The sequence below is a fragment of the Ixodes scapularis genome, unplaced genomic scaffold (genome assembly GCF_016920785.2).
Source record: "Ixodes scapularis isolate PalLabHiFi unplaced genomic scaffold, ASM1692078v2 PGA_scaffold19__2_contigs__length_565841, whole genome shotgun sequence".
NCBI lineage: Eukaryota > Metazoa > Arthropoda > Arachnida > Ixodida > Ixodidae > Ixodes > Ixodes scapularis.
This window is the reverse complement of record NW_024609845.1, coordinates 51,272-68,372: the sequence shown is the minus strand read 5'-3', so window position 1 is coordinate 68,372 and position 17,101 is coordinate 51,272. Positions and strand designations below refer to the sequence as shown.

The 17,101-nt window shown below is 48.2% G+C and overlaps 1 protein-coding gene across 1 annotated transcript in view; it reads right to left on the bottom strand.

Moving 5' to 3' along the window:
- Positions 1 to 374: 374 nt before the first annotated feature.
- Positions 375 to 17,101, bottom strand: part of LOC115308245 (hydroxyacid oxidase 1) — a 28,350-nt gene continuing 11,623 nt past the window's right edge. The window contains exons 3-8 of the mRNA XM_040210108.3: positions 9,735 to 9,975; positions 8,146 to 8,300; positions 5,719 to 5,810; positions 4,335 to 4,493; positions 3,903 to 3,972; positions 375 to 560 (exon numbers count right to left, since the gene is read on the bottom strand). Of these exons, the coding sequence (XP_040066042.1) occupies positions 469 to 560; positions 3,903 to 3,972; positions 4,335 to 4,493; positions 5,719 to 5,810; positions 8,146 to 8,300; positions 9,735 to 9,975 (809 nt within the window). The 3' untranslated portion in view covers positions 375 to 468. The remainder of the gene's footprint in view (positions 561 to 3,902; positions 3,973 to 4,334; positions 4,494 to 5,718; positions 5,811 to 8,145; positions 8,301 to 9,734; positions 9,976 to 17,101) is intronic.

Here is a 17,101-nt window from a genome sequence, read left to right as displayed (position 1 = left end):
AAATGAAGCTGTAAGATCATAGTTTATGAAATGTTTATTTACGTCAAACCAGGTCTATCAATTATCATTGACAGCTTAAGGAACGCAGGGCGTGGCGAGTCACGATCCTCTTATTGCACCGCAGCCAATGAAGTTGCGACATTAGCCGATATTTACGCCAAAACAACCAATCATTGAACACCAGACACAATAAGCCACTCCCATGTTTCTTAAGCTCTCGAAGACTATACAGCTAAACAAGTGCACGTTTCGCGACGTTTTTGTCTGTTCCGCCGTATTGCAACGTTTCTCGGGGTACGAAAAGAAAGATTTTTTTCTTTGTGTGCATTCTGTGCTGACGTTCGAAAATGGAAGAAGAGGAGATCCAACAAAAACCTGAGTTCCAGATTTTTTTTTATTATTATTATTCTCTTTCAACGACACAAATATTTCGAGCCCCGAGCTTTCACTTCTTCTCTATCAGCACCGTCACGGATGCATCTGCGGTCTTTTCAGGAGATCGGAGTAGTACTGTTGGTGGACAACCATCTCGGGCCGGAGTTGATCGACGGAAGAACAGCCTGCGCGGCACAATAAAAAAAAAAAAAAAGTTGATAGACCTAAGCCGTAGCCACGCAGGCTCATATACAACATGCAAAAGACACGGCGTTAGCTGCACACATGATGACGTCATCTTCTGCAGGCACGCCTCAAGCTTCTGCATACAGTGTTTGTATGACTAATGTGACGTCACACAAGGAAGGCCTCAAACAGTGTCTTCAGAATGTCTTTTGTTGGATGTACTTTCAGTGTGACCGCGGCCTTAGAGGATCATATGAAACTCATTTTTATTATCATTAAACACATAAACAATGACCTGTTCGCCCTCACCACTGCTCATGCGCGGCCAATCGATTTTCTGGAAAGTGAAACATTGGCGCATGTTTTGTTCGACAGCCTACGCTAATAACACGAAACTGCTTTAAAAAAAAATCGACTTAAATTGCAATTTTATGCTAATGCTTTTACAGTCATATTTCCGTGCTTCCTCTCTTTCACTGGCCAGTTTTACATTGCCCTTGCACCGACTTGTCTCCCTGCGCAACTTAGGAGAGGGGAGCTCTAGGACGATTATCTTCTCTGCAGAAAACCGAGGTTGTACGTCGGTCTTTAAGCAAATGCTATGAGCAGGGTTCAGGCAGCGTATATGGTACGCTGTGATTCGTTTCAAGCTTGGTTCTGTCTTTCTCTCATTGCAGCCCCGCCCTCATCACGTTTGAGAGTTCGAGTGACTGACAGCCAGCCTTGTACACGTTACCCGAAAAACGTAATCGAGTACAATAGACCCTTTCCGAAGTTGAGTGCCATCTGGCGGCTGAAATGGCGGTTTAGTTCTTGCCGTATTGAATGGCGGCAATGAACTTGTAGCCCGCAGTATTTTATCGCGCACCGTCACTTTCGCAAGTCAACGGCGCACAATTAGTTCTCTATCATCTCTTTCAGTGTCGATGCAACCAGTCAGAACGAAGCGCCATCTCAGATAGATGCCTCTATAAAGTTCTATATATGAAGGAGCTTTCAAGTGGGTTCTCGGCTACTAACAGATTGACTGAGCCCGATTTATAGAAATGAACGCCTACGCAGCTCTTTCATTCAATTCCTGCTTCGCAACGTGCTAAAGTTTCGAATGTACAGGCCTCGAATCCACAGCCTTAGAAGTATCTTCCTCTTGTTCCTTCATGAGTAAACAGAAGGCCGCCATTAGTACGGCACATATCCCATTTTTCAGATGATGATAGTGGTCAAAGTGGCCAGACTGAATTTCGGAAATGGTCTATCAATTATTCTTGCTTAAAAAACTACGTAATTAGATCACTCGATTACTTGAGACAAAAAAAAAATAGTTGGCCATTACTTGAAAAAAAAGTAACCGGTACTTCTCCATTTACTTCGGATCTTCGAAACGACAGAGTTTTCTGCAGCTTTGAAATCGGGTCTTTATTGTTCTCCAGTTGTGAATTAAAATCAACGAACTATAAACTCCTTATTTTCTTAATCCACCAATCTTGGTAAAATATCCTGCGGTCGGGGATTTGGTCCGGGAATTCCACGGTAGGAACTTTGTACGAATAAAGGACGTCAAGAAACGGAAGGGGGAATATACCAGTTACGAGAAATTTTATTACATTCAAAAATAATAAGATTACTCTCGCGATCACTTTACCAGAAATGTAATCAAATTATTACAAAATTACTCTAAAAGTAATCGATTACAAGTTATGCAGTTTGTTAACCAGTAATGAGTACTGAGCATTTGCTGATTGCACAGAATCCCCACTACTTTAGAAATCTTCGCTATAAGATACTGTAAACTAATCTATGGGCCCTTAGAATGCTGAACACAAATGCGTTTTAGGTACCTAATATAAAATATACCATGAAAAACAAATTTTTAAATCAGTTTAAAAAGTATGGAAATAGTCTATAACTTATAACGTATAGACCTTAATATCTTTCTGCAGGTATCGTGTTTACAGATTCAATGTCTCACCACGGCGGCGGGGAGAGAAAGAGAGGTTGACGTGTGCTGACATCAGCGCTTCAGTCCAATACGAGCGTCGCACAGCTGGCGTCGAACCAGGGACGGGCAGGCGCTGCGCCGTTTTGCAATACTGGCCAGGTCAGTTGCCGCACCGGTGATGGATATGGTTCTTTTCACGAGTGATATGACTGACCGTACTGAAGAGCGACGACGGAAGAAAGCCGAGGACACGCGTTGGTGACGTCGGGGTCCCTAAACTCGTGAAACACAAAGTTTGAGCAGAAAGTTCGCGGAGCGCGCCGATTGGACGTCGGCGAAAAAAGCGCGAAGTCATCATTGTGATTGGCCGATCGGTGCGCTCCGTCAACTTCGGCGCCAAATTTGTGTTTGACGAGTTTAGGGACCCAGGCCGAGACAGAGGAAGAGCGTAAGCGTTGTTTGGCAGCTGCCGCAGAAACAAGGCGACGGAAGCGTGCAGCGGAAAGCAAAGAGGAAAGGCATTAATAAACGACAGAAAAGTGGTGAAAAACGAATGGCGAGGGGTCCTATTTATTAAAAAAAAGAAACTCAAATCAGTGTCTTGTTGAACTAATATACACGAGTGAGAAGTATTTTCAAAATCTCTTCAGCACTATTAGTTTCTTAGCATGGCCCGTAAGTGGGACAAGCTAGTGGGACTTGTAGAAGGAGCCAGAAAAATCGGTCACTGCACATGGAAAGTTCGAGCTTTCACCGATTGTGTACTAAGTCAGTTTTAGCGTCTAAAATTTTAAAGCTTTGTTCTCTTCCTTTTAAAAATAAGGGCAACAAATTTTCCAAAGTCAACGTCAGGCGTGTTCACAGACGATATTACCTTGTGACGTCATTCCCCGATAGGCGCAGGAAGAAGAAGACGCACTATACTGGAGAGTTTTAGTAGATCGTGTTTTCGGGCCGCGCTGTTCATAGCGGGAGCTAGCGCTGCCACTTCGATGCATGCTCCGAAGCGCGCGCCCGTAGTGGTAGCGGGCCTTTGAAAACGATCTACTAAAACTCCCTATTATCTGCTCGCTGCATCTATCGGGAGATGGCGCTACACGTGAATAGCGTCACTAATTCGGTGCTCTGCGTAGCACAACGTTAGCGCTCGACATTGACTTTGGTAAGGTTGCTACTCTAATGATTTTTGCTTTTTTTTTTTTTTTTTTTTTTTTACAGGAAGAGAGTTACGCCTAAATTTTCACATGGTAAAACCGACCTGCACAGTACATATTCGGCGAACCTTGAAACTTTCCATGCGCAGGCGCCGATTTTTTTGGCTCGTTTTTAAACGTCAGATGCGCTTGTGACATGCCCTATACTTCTTCCCATGCAACTTGAAAGATATGAAGTTCAGGCTCACCCATCAGCGCGAGTGCCCGATCCAACTCCTCCCTTAGTATTTCCAGCATCCTGCTCACGCCGGCTTGACCCTGCAATGTGTGTCACGAATCTGACGATATTCCACGCAGGCTCCATCCTATATCGTCCGTGCGGGAGGAACACGCATTTAATAAATCCCACGGATATCAGTGATATAGCGCAGAAGTGGAACTTGGCGCACGAACATTATCCGGGTCAGATCGTGCAAAAAGCAAAAAAATCGTACGCCTTTATTTTCGGCGAGAGGTATACGACGGTACAGCTTCAACTTAACTTGAGGAGCCACTTAGATTATCTGGTACGTCTTTTTTTTTTTCAAACGAAGTTGACATACCTGTACACGACGTAAAAATATTCAAACAAAGCTAGCATACTTCGTTCGAATCTTAGATAGAGTCAGAGCATAGCTTACGTTGTACGCCAGCCCCCAGAGGACGGGTCGTCCGACGAAGACCGCCCTGGCTCCCAGGGCCAGCGCCTTGACGACGTCCGTACCTCGACGCACGCCTCCGTCCACGTAGACCTCGACACGACCCCGAACCGCCCTCACGACTTCGGGGAGGGCTTCGATCTGCGCACCAAACGGGACACGGGGTGCAGTCCCTCATCCTCTCCGAATCCACGAGGACAACCCTCCGATCGCGATTTCCCTTCATAGTGGACCTCTGTTTCAGGAACGCCCGTCATCTAGTCACTGTTGCGCCAGTTATCCCATTCCCACATTGCTTTTATACGTTCTCTGAGCATGGATTGGACACGAGTGCTGCGGCAGCGTTTGGCAAGGACTCGAACACCGTCGAGGGCTTCGTGCTCAAGAACTGGCTACCGCCAATGTTGCTTGATGGGGCTTTGAAAAGGGTATATTTCTCTTGCATGCACTCGCAGCTGAAAATGACCGAATTGATAAGTGGAGAATCAGGGGAGGTCCTCGCTACAAAAAGACAGATAGGAAGAAATGTTCCCGCTTGCGTTCATCGGTGAAGAGCTTACAAAAGCTCTTATTGCTACTGCCTGGTGTGCTTATGACGAAGAAAAGATGATGTTGTCGCCGACTATAGTCGAACTCTGTCACGACCCAAAGCATGCAGAACTGGACAGCGCACGTCGTGTGTGGTCACAAGTGTGAGCCCATAGAGGGTGAAAATAAATGAAGGCGGTGAAAAGTCTTGTACGAGCTGCGATGTTATTACCACCGACATTTTGGGCAAATTTTGCATCCGTGTCTCGGTTGCGCACTGAATACACTTAAGTTCTACGGCTTTCCTTGGTCGCTTACGTCCAGTCAACAGCCAAGATCGCAGAGTGACGAGGACCATCAGACCCTCTTCTTAGCGGACGGGGCGTCCTTTTAGAAATAAAGTTTTAACGCGCACACCTATCCCTTAATAAGGGATACCTGATCAGATGAGTTTGCATCACTAACCTCAGTATTTGTTAAAATGCCGTGTGACCATTTTTTTATTTTTATTTTTAATACGTACAACACTGCATGGGCAGTTGATAGGGTTACGTTCTTTGGCGACGACTTTAGCGACGACCACCGCGTGCAGCTCATCGCATGCGTTCCTCATGTTTTATTTTCCTGATTTTTTAAATTTGCTTTATGAGTATTTTTTGTCCTGCATACCGTCTCCCTTTTCGTCATGAACATACCTTGTTTATCTTACTTCATCCGACGCATTTCAGCAACGGCAAACGTTTCACTCATATATTTAAGAGATTCATTTCCTATTGCCATCGGATGCAAAATTTACTAGCTAATTGTTTTTTTATATAAGAGTATGGTTGACACATACTGTTGACGGGACGCCATCCAGTTGTCGTCCACCATGGTTAGAAACCAAGATGGCCGAGACCCCGTGCTTGACAGCTTCCTCGGCGTCTTCGGCTGGAATGTTTGAAGCGTTCAAGAAAACTTCGGAAAAATTAGCAAAACCCGTTCACGACGTAACAACAAAAAGACACGACGACCGCCTACGCCGCAGTGTGCATACCTGAGGGCAACTTTTTGATTCAGTGAAGTCCAAGCTGTTTTAACGTGAAACGTTCTTTGGCTAGTGTGCTGGGCAATTCGTGAAGCCTTGACTGAAGTGAATGCTGGATAAAAGAGTGGCCGCGTCGGCTCGAAACTGATTATCATCGTTATCGGTTGGGAGAGGGAGAGTGGGCTGCTCGACGTTGAATGGTTAATGGGGAGGTCATGTGACCCAAGGGGTAAGCAAGGAAGGATGAGAGAGGCGTGGAGGAGGTCGACCACCTGTGCGCACTGAGGGAAAGAAGCTCGGGAGTATGGAAGGCTCTGGAAGATCGTTAGGTTTATCAGCCCGATTAGCGGTGGTATCGCTTCATTCTAGGAACAACTATCAAGAGATCATAGAACGCCTGGAATATGTATACATATGCCAGGCGTTATATCATCTGTCGATGAGCGCTGTAAACGTGGGCGTCTAGCATCTGGAAACTCAGACTATCTCTAAACGTTTTTGATGCAAGACCCTTTCAGGTATCCAACAATATTGCATAGCAATTCCCCATAAATTTTGTTTGAAATTTTCGTTTTAACCTTTTTTTTTTTAGTGTTGTTTTAAAAAGTATGAGTGTAGGGAAGGCGAATGAATTAAAATCTGTGCATCTTTCTCATCTCGTTGAGAAAACAAGAACACCTCCGCTGTGCCTTGCATAAGAGTACTTCTCGAATATACTACGAGTGCTCGCGAAAGAAAGAAAAATGGACAAAGAGAGAGATATTGAATGCATCTTTACATACAGGTAACAAGAAACTAGAGCTCGCTGTCTGACCCCTCCACGAAGTGGGGTGCCTGATCGTGCGTGTACGAGAGCACCCTAAAACGAAGCCTTCTTCTTAGTTTTTACAACTGTGTTGTAAAAACAGTATTCTTACACAAAAAAATTCAAGACACATCGGTGTTCTATTTCATTGCCTCGTTTGGTTGCATTCTTATACTGGGAAAGTCTGCAAAGCTCCGGGAAGCTCCTCTCAACCACAGGGCATTTGCGTCGCCTCTAGGAATTAAGATATCGCGGCTACGCTCTCCTTTTGTTGGTAGAGAGAATTCATCAAGAACCATGGCATAAGAAAGACATTTGGGCAATTACCCTCCATTCGATTGAGCTCGTAGGTAATGTTTCCAAAGCAGGCGTCTCTGTTTTTTGGCGCCATCTATCCGCGCGCAAAAAAAGTGCCAGACCCACAGAAGAAGGGCCCGATTGACGCAGTGCAGAGGTTGGGCTCTGTTCGAGTTTACCTATGGTTGGCAATCCTTTGTCCTTCGACCAATTTTCAGAACATCGCTTTACCTTAAGACCAGACGCAGCCTACGCTACCAGCTGATGGGACGAATCAGAAAACGTCAAAAGGGCACAATCATTGTGTTCGCCTTGTTTTTCTGCGTGGTCAATCATTGCTAACAGAGAAAGGCCCAGTGTCTTGCTCTTCTGACCCTGCTTGATTGGTCCCATTATCTTGTAACGTCGGCTGCGTCTTGACTTAATCTGAAATGAAGTCTAGTCTATCATGAGCGCAGCTTTGCCAGTTTCTTCCCTTCTAGAGCCGGTTTCTTCACATGATCACGCAATGCCGCTTCATCATGCGCATTCACCGATAGTTGTGCACGCTTTGGGTGTCCACACCACCAAAACTGATGCTTTATTGAGCCTGCGCTTTTTTTTTTAATCTTATTTTTGCAATGCCTTTTTCATTGGTGCACCGCGAGTTCGAAACTGTTGCTACGAAGAGCTTAATAAACGAAGTGCTTGGCAAGTCGCTAGAATTTAAATATTATTTCGCGGCCAATCAGATTGACGTAGCTAGGAATTTTATAAGAAACAACCTGCGTGTCTTAAAGCTATCAGTCACTATAGAGTCATCGACAGATTATAAATGCAAGGCGGGTTTAGATACGTTCTAACGCCTTGCTTCATAATTCCTTTTTCTGCGTTCTTATTGGCGAATACCGCTCTCGGGCTGGTTGCGGAGCGACCATAATACCATAAAGGACGCTCGAAACTTGCCAAATTCTCGATTTCTTAAGCTGTCTGTAGAGCCCTAGCTTTTGACATTATCTGACCACTCCCTTTGTTTTTGTCGCCGCGGATTGAAACATCCCCTGAATGTGCTTCTTACACCATGCGAAGTACTGAACACTCCGCCTGGCTCACAGAAGGCGACATTTTTGAAATGACAGAAAGAAGCGCGTGTGCACCTGTCAGAATCCCCTTCGCAATCACGGGCAACTTGCTGATGCTCTTGAGCCAGGTGACGTCATCCCAGGTCACGGAGGCATCGAGAACATCGCGATAAAGGCCATTCCAAGTTTCCGCACGGGGCATCCCGGGCGCGCCCAATACGGTGATAATGCTGGAGAAAAAACAACAACATAAATCGGTTCGAAAACTACATCAGGTCGCTTTGCGTTAGCGTTGTCCGTTAAATGATTCAGTAGTCTTTATCGAGACGTGAGTTTTTTCTCGGCATTGCCACGGATCTCAGACCTTAATTTATGGATGGTTGTTTGAGTCACTCATTTTATTCTCTTTTTGTTTTGTTTTTTAGCTAGAAAAAAAAACCAAAAAAAAAAACCGCCTTGTTGAATGTGTTCGCTGCGGGATAGTGGCCTGAAAGAAGGAAGAGACCTAGCTGGTTGAGTAAACGAAGAGAGAATGAGTTACTCGCAATATCACCCATGATATTGCGCTCACTCCAAAGCATTTTGTAAAATTGAACTCCTTCTAGACAAAAAAAATCAAGGGCATAGATCCAAATGAACAATATAAGCATTTTCGGTGAATGTGGGGTCTATTTTCGGTTCGTGCTTTGTCGACAGAGCGAGCATAGATATGCATCCGCGTCTAAATCCGCCACCAATGGGAAATACACTTCAGCTGAACATTCTTGCGAATCCTCATTACAATGGTCTCGGCATAACTTTCCGATGTCCGCGACATTATCGAAACAACATGCGTGTCAATCTGCGACCGCAGATCAACAGCGAGACAATTATCCTCAACAGCCTGGAGTATTTCAGCCGTGTTGCCTGAACCGTCAATCTCTTGTTAGTGAAAAGTGCCACAGGAACATTAAAGCCCACTTAAAGAACTGGGCTGAAAAATTTTTCCGGCACGGTAGTTTGGATTCCTCTATGCATATCCTTGAGACACTACTTATACTCCACTTCGCTAACATCTGCGGTGCTCACAAATGTATAGGTACGAGCGCGTAGCCTTGAGAAATGTCTTTTGTGCGCGAGTTATTCAAACAGAGCCTTCTACTGAGCGTAGCTCACACGCCCGTGCCTTCCTCCGCTCTGCAAACATTCGTTAGATGCAGTATACCTTCAGTGTACACATTGTAACCATGACACCATATACCAGCGGGAATACCTCACCCAGACATCCTGAAGCAGCAGGCTTTCGTTACAGAGCGTGGCGAGTACACTAGCGCCATCCCTTGGAAGGGAGTTCTTCGATACTTTCTATCACCCAGCGACGAGGAGAGTGTTCAGTATTCCCACTGGTGAGGTTCCAAAAATACACTGCTCGTGCATCATACAAAAAGACGCGGTGTTTGCTGCGGACATGATGACAAAATTATCCGCGCATCAAGAATGTTCAAAGCACATTTGCTTCATACATCTTCAAGCATGTCTGCAGACTGCCGGTTGTGTGATGTATGGGCAAGTGTGGCTTTAGACTCTTACCGAGGGGTCGTGCAGAACTTTTGCATCGTTTCCGAAGGTTGTGCGTCCGAACTACCTTCAGTGTCGCACACCGAGCTGACCACCAGTCAACCCACCTGTTGCTCGCTGCCTTTCTCATTTTTATCCAGAGTCCCGGCACGGGCACGTCCACGGTCATCACGAGTGCCTTGAAGCCCGCTTGTTCGGCGCGCTCCATGAGACTCCTGGTAAAGTCGCGGTCCTTGTAGATGGACAGCTGGAACCAGCGGAGCCCATCGGGAACCGCGCTCCGGACGTCTTCGATGGAGGTGCCACAAAAGGTGCTCAGAACCATTACGGTCCTCGCATTCTGTGCAGCTGGTAACGAAGACATCAAGAAGCAGTAAGGTTAGATCTTCAGTCACTCGCAAAATTTAAAGTGTTCACCCACGGCTGGACGGGAAAGAGGCCTTCCTCGCGGCCTTTGCTCTCGCTTAGCAACAATGGGATTTTTGGGCCGCGATCCCGGTACCCCTTCCAACACTAGCTGAAGTACACTCGAGATCTGTTCTGCCCACAGTGATTAAAAATGTGTTCTAATGTACTCATCTTACACGACCCTAGTGCGTTGATTAGTTTTTTTTTTTTTTTAAGTAATCGCTTGTTTATAGAAAACAGTTTTTTTTTTTTTTGAGAAGACGAAGAAAAAGAGGTGATCCGCGTAAGTCTCTGCAGGCAGGCGGCCTCAAGGTCCATGGCACTGAGTGGTCTGGAAATTGCTTCAATTCGGGCCCTGGAATGAATAAACCCGCATAAAAGGGGGGGGGGGGGGGGGGGGCTGGTGCCTGTTTATAAGGAGATACAGCGCCGTAGGGGGCGCTAAGAGTAACCGTACATGCTCTGCTTACTTAGCAGAGTATAACAACGGTTTCGAATTTGTTGCTTCAAGTATTGCGGGAAAAGTACGGAAGCACGCGATCGCGCGCTTGGTCGTCGTGGTCATTGTGTCGCCTGCTTGCTCAAGGCCACTTACGCACTTACGCATATCTAACACAGAATGTCCGAAGGTTTATGAAGCTTCCTACTCGCTATACCTCCGTGTAATATCGGCGTTTCGCGAGCGCAAGGCCAAATACACGTACCGCCTACAAACCCGGTGCTCCTCAAGGCGGCTTCCCCGCAAGCGCGAAAAACAAATTTGGCGTATGTGACCTCTTCTCCGCCAATCAGGAGTTGACAGCGAAAGAAAAAAAAAATAAAGAAGATACCCTCTTTCTGCCATTTAGTTACCCTAGGAGAGGTTAGAGCTCCACTTGAGCAGGAGTGAGGTCGCAGCGACCCAACCGTGATGCGGTGCTAGGGAGAAAATTTTCCCGTGTGATGGCCGCAAGAAAGTGATCTTTTTCACTCTAGCCCGACCCTGGTGCATCGAACCGAAAAGAAAACCGTACGCGGTGAGCAATTGCGGGAGAGGAGGAGATGAGGCGCGGTGAGAGAGGGTGATCACGCGTGCAGCAAAACTCCGTCGCCGCAGTTTCTCCTGGGTCCGGAGCAGACGCCATTTAAGCCGCGATTTCCCCGTCAGTTGGAACGCGAGAGAAAGCAACGTGCCCGTCGATGTATTTCCTCTCCCCTTTCTCCAAAGTCAAAGCAGTCATGGCTACGACGAGCAGATGACGCTGGCGTTCGCTGCGCCGAACGGCAGGCCCTGACGCCACTGCTCGCCCTGGGCGAAGGACGGACGACGGTCTTGCTCGCGCCGATTGTATAGTGAGGAGCGTGCAGAGACAAAGGCGCCTTGTCCCTGCACTACTATCCTACCAGACGAGCAAGCACGTGACAACAAAGGAGGAAGTCAAGGCCGAAATTTCCGCTCAGGAGCAGCTGCAGGGACTCCGTCGTGTACGTGATCACTCTCACCGGGCCTTATCTTCTCCCTCAACTTCTCGCTGCGTGCACATCGTCCAATACTCGTACTACTGTCGCGCTATCGTTTAAGATAAAACGGCAAAGTTTCAAAATGTAACGCTACCTAATTCGAAAATCATAGCAGATTTTTTAATTATTTTTTTAATGAAATGTTTGGTAGAAGATAGGTATTTTACGCACCTTACAAGTCCATCTGCTTCTTGCGCCCCTCGTTCGTTTGTTTCCCCTCGACTTCAACCAATGGGGGCGTGAGATTCACTGCATAGTCATCGCGCGATATATTTGCCTTGCCTGTGTTTCCCTTTGATTGGCGTGCCCCTGTTCGCGTTCCGATGCGTCCAAGACGCACTTTAGAGTACTTGCTCGCTGTGTTCTCTCTTTTAATAAACATTTTCAAAAGTTTTTTTTGTTGTTGTTTTATTAGCTTTCAACTTTGACTGCGTGACTCGAAACTTTGGCATTTTGTCCCAACCGCTGTCGCAACATTTGAGTGTAGTATGCGCCGCCAGTGTCGCTCGATTTTGTTACGAGTTTAAGCAATGGACAAATTTCTTTTTTTTTTCCTTTTTTTTCCTAATGACGGTGAACGAGCATAAAACGTGTCTTCAGCACCCTACCGTCCATCCTCTGCAACGCTTCAAAAGGTCGACTTCCGGTACATGCATCGTGGCCACCTGGGAGGGGCAATGGGGTACAGCGGGGCTTGGGCCGCCGGCGGGCGCCGCGAAGCAGCGTGTACGGGTGGGCCAAGTTAGTTAATATTTTTTTAATGAGCCATCCGCAGACTGTTGCCGCCAGCTGTGTTAGGGGGGGGGGGGGGGGGGGGAGGGGGCTACGCGCGCTCCATTGATACACCCGCTATCCCCCATTGTGCCTCCGAAAAATGCGACCCGCCGCATTCACTAGGAATGTCGCAAAGTTTTGTCGAACCTCAGATTCGACGTCAAACCTCGAGGTTCGACTGCTTCGACGAACCTTTGAACTTTTTTGCGAAGTTCGACGAAATTCGACTTATGGACAGTGTAGCGTGGCTTCTACACGAAGGTTTCAAATTTTAAAAAACAAATCATTTAGAAAGTAGTTTATTTGGTCTTATTTTTTTTAATGATTTCGAATGTGTAAAAGATGTAAACGCAAAAATAGTTTTTTTAAGGGGGATTCACCCGCTCGTCCCTCAATGGACAAATATCGCTACACAAACCTGAGTTACTGATTTTTTTTAAAGATCATTATGAAGGCCTTAGATTTTCCTTTGAATACGCTAGAGGTTTTGATTGAAATCCATAAAAATGACCGTTTTGATCGATTTGAGCGCATTTGAAGGCAATTTTAAAATTAAAATTACTTAGAAGATAAAAGGGACGAAACGAATGGTTATACGTACTAGGGTGTTTGTGTAAATAAGTTTGACAGGAGAAATTTCGCTCGATCTATTTCGAATAGGTTCAACGAAATGGCGACACCCAGCACCAAATGCCCCAATCCAGAGCATTTGTTTGTGGTGGTGTTTTCTCGAATTTGCACGGACGGCGGCTCGCGGCACACGTCGACTGACACCACCGAGATAAGTTTTGCCGGAGAATGGCCTCTAAACACTTTGTGCATACATTACATACATTACCGTGTTCCGCGTACCGCACTACCGGAGCCTTTGAAGCAAGCTTTTAAGCGCGCGCCCGGGTAATACTGCGACTGCTGGGCGCGCGCTGAAAAGCATGCTTCAAAGGCTCCGGAAGTGCGGTACGCTGAACACGGTAACGGCTTGATAAAGGTCCCCTCTGTTAGAACCACTGGTTTCTTTGAAACAGGCGACCCCAAAAATCCCTGAATGCAACAATGCGCGCGTTGCATTATGTGAGCTCTTTGGCCATAGAGGGGAGTGGCATGGTTTCGATTTCGATTGGTCCGTTGACGAAGTAGTGCATCTAAGCACTGCATAAAAATTAAGTCAGTGCTCGCTTGCATTGCATCCATTCAAGTTACTGAGAGCAACCGTTGAAACACAAACCTACAGCGGCTGTAAGTGCGTGCCTAGATTTGGCGAGGAGTTGGAGCACGACCGGCCTCGTACTATACCTTTCTGGCGGCCTGGCTACCACTCCAAAGTTCAGCATTAGCATGCAGGCAGCAGCGTAGCTAAGGGAGAAGGGGGAGGGGGGGGGGGGGGGGGCGCCCCCGAACATTTAGCCGACCCTATTAGCAATGTGCGCGACCAAAAGCGTCGCTGCGGTCAGCTTTCCACGATTGGCCAGACCATGGGCATATGAGCATTGTCAGATTGTCAACTTTGACGGTGTTAGTTCCGGTTGCGATGGGTTCTAGCTTCCACGGTGCTTTTTAAACACACCATCGAACTCGTGGTCGCACCCGGTGGTAAGTAGCCAGGGTAACAACTGGTGACATCACGGCGAGGCAAATCCCAGTCATGACGTCACGGATGACACCATTAGAGGGCGCCACCGAAATATCTCGGCGCTAATAAGGAGCATTCACTGGGCGCCATATTTGTGAGTGATGTCTAGAGCGCATGCTCTGAACGAGCCCACATTAATAGGCTGTTATGACCGGCAATCTTGAGGGTGCGGGATGCACGTTACAAAAGAGCTGTGGACGCTCGCCATCAGCACGCGCTCAACAGTCGTGCACACAGCTATGGCCGCCAGTGAATACTTCCTATAATATACACATGAATTTTGACCCCCCTCCCCTCTCCGCGCCCCAAATCATGGACATCCCAGCCACCTCAGCCCCCTCCCCCCTACCCCACCCACCCACCCCCCAAAAATAATTCCTCGCTACTCGACTGCATGCAGCATGTGGAAATCTCCTTACCAGCCGAGTTTTACGTTACATTTTAGGACATCCTCGCTGACAGACTGTAAACATGGGTCACCGTAATATACGTGTTTCAAATGCCGCGTGCCAAGTTGTTTCCTTGAACTCATTGCCGTGCGGCATTCGAAGCACGGACGTCACGGTGACTCGCGTTCGAATCTGAATGGAGACTGTCTTTTGAAGGATGCATAAGCGGTGTGACCCCGGCTTTAGTCCACCTCGTTATTTTTTTTCCTAGAGATGGGTGAAGTGCCGCCATCCTTCAGGCGGGGTCGTGTAATTCTCCTCCCGAAGGAACGTGGCTATCTGTCAAATCACCTTGCTGAACGAGGATTACAAGTTGGTGGAGTCTCTACTTATCTCGTGCCCGTGTTCAGTTTTGCCCCACTTGGTATGGCCAGTTCAGACATGTTCTTTGCGGGGAAGGAAAATTTTTCGTCCTTTTTTTCACACGCGACCTCTTCGTCTGTGTCAATTTCACCCATCTGTGGGGGCTTATGTTTCCCTTGATAAGGCAAATGGATTTAACAGGGTCCAACACCATTTCTCTGCTCGAGGTTCTGTGGGCGTTTAGCTTCCCGGACGTGTTCGTTTGTCTACTGCAGTTCTTTTACAGTGGGTTAACCAGTCATTTACAGGTAAATGGGTGGCTTCTTGCACTTCTTCCGGTCACGAGGGGAATCAGCCAGGGCTGCCTTTTGTCCCCCCTGCTGTATGTTCTCACCCTCGACCCGCTGCTTTATCGTTCTTGTGTCAGGCTTCCGGATAGCTCCCAAATAGGCACTAGGTGCGACGCCAGGAGGCGTCGCACCCAGTGCACATTTGTTGGAGATCGCATACTCGTGATGGCGGAGACCTTGTCTGGGTCCGGTACGTGCTATGCCCTTGGCGTTGACGACCAGACCCAGGAACTTGAGGTACGACACGCCAACCTGACACTGGGCGCGTTAAGCGTAACGCCCGCTTGCTGCAGTTTCTTGAGGACGGCGTCGAGTCCGGCGTCGTGCTGCGATCTGTCTCTGCCGAAAACGAGGATGTCGTCCACCATGTTGACACACCCGTCGAGGCCCTCGAGGATACGTGGCATCTGGCGTTGGAACACCTCTCGGGCTGAGGTGATGCAGAAGGGAAAGTGTCTGTAGCAGTAACGCCCAAAGGCCACGATAAACGTTGTATATTATTGGCTGGTTTCGGAAATGCTCTTGATAAAACCCCGACGTCGCATCGAGTTTCGAAAAGACGATGGCCCTCCTCAGTAGTCCCAGAAACTGGTAGATGGTCGGCATCAGGTGCCTCTCCCGGAGAACGACCTGATTCAACTTGGTTAGATCGACGCAGAGCTGATAACCACCCGCAGCCTTGGGTACCCTGACGAGGCCGGTGCACCACGCCGTATGTGTCTCAACACGACGGATGACGCCTTCCTTCTCCATATTGTCGAGTTTGTCTTTCACCACCCATCTGAGAGGAATTGAAATCCTTCTTGGTACGCTCAGCGAGAAGGGCACAGCTCCGGGTTTGATGCGGATGTGGTACACGTCCGGCATCTTACCAATTTCCGCGAATAGTGGAGCAGCGGCAGCAGGCGGCGTCGGAACGGACGGCGACGGAGTCGTCTGCAGCAGGTCGGCGTCGGTTACGGAGTCGACAACCCCGAGAGCGACTATCGCAGCGTTGCTTAGCAGAGGAGTGTCTACGCCGCCGACGACGTACGGCTTCTTGTGCACTGTCCGACCTCGCCATGCCAGGGTAGCCGGGAACGTCCCGAGAAGGTTGAGACGGCAGCGTCCCGGACCGACGAGTTGCTCGCCCCTGGGTTTGTCCAACGAGGCAGGACGTCCCGGAAAAAAGCGGTGGACGACAGAAACGTCCGCGCCGGAGTTCCCGTTGAACTGGAGGGGGCAGCCGTTGACGTGTACGACGACGTACCGGCCGGGCGCTTGCGGTGATTCCACGGAGTGCAACTGTATATGGCTGAGACGCTTCGTTTCCAAGCGTCAAACGGACGCTAAATGTCCCGTTTTTCGGCAACGGTTACTCGTAGCTCTCCTGACAGGACACTCGGAACGTGAGTGCGGTGCGTTGCCACAGTAGTCGCACGACACCTTCGATCCACGAGGCTGGCTGGGCCGTGGTGCCGGCTTCGAGAAAGTTCTCAAACTCTGGAGACGGGCGCCATCTTGGTTGGCTTTTTCGACTCAGCGTCAACGTTGAGGGCACTTGACTGCGAAGACGTTGTTTGAAGTTTTCTCTTGTTTTCCGCATCCTCGTGTTGGCGAAGCAGCATGAGCGCTTGTCGGAGCGTCAGCTTCGAATTCTGGCAAAGGTGATAGGACAGGCGCGGGTTTTTCAGCCCAACAACGAACCGGTCTCGTACAATCCGGTCCTCCACCACCGGGTCCGGATAGTCGCACTTTTTGACGAGTTTATGCAACGCAGTAAAGAACTCGTCGATGGTCTCGCCCGGCAACTGCCTGTGCTTGTGGAAGCGACTCGACTCGTACACCTAGTTGATGGGGTGCACGAAGTAGCCCGTGAGCTTTGCTGCGATGTCGGCATACGAGCTGCAGGCCTCGTCATCTGGCACGATGGACGAAGGGACCACGCGAGCTTGGGGACCCAGGCAGTATAGGACGGTGCGCACTTTGGTTTCTTCAGACACGGCGGACAGGCCCGATGCAAAAGAGTAATCTTCAAATTAATGGAGCCAGACAGGTCACTGGCTGGCTTCGTCGAACTT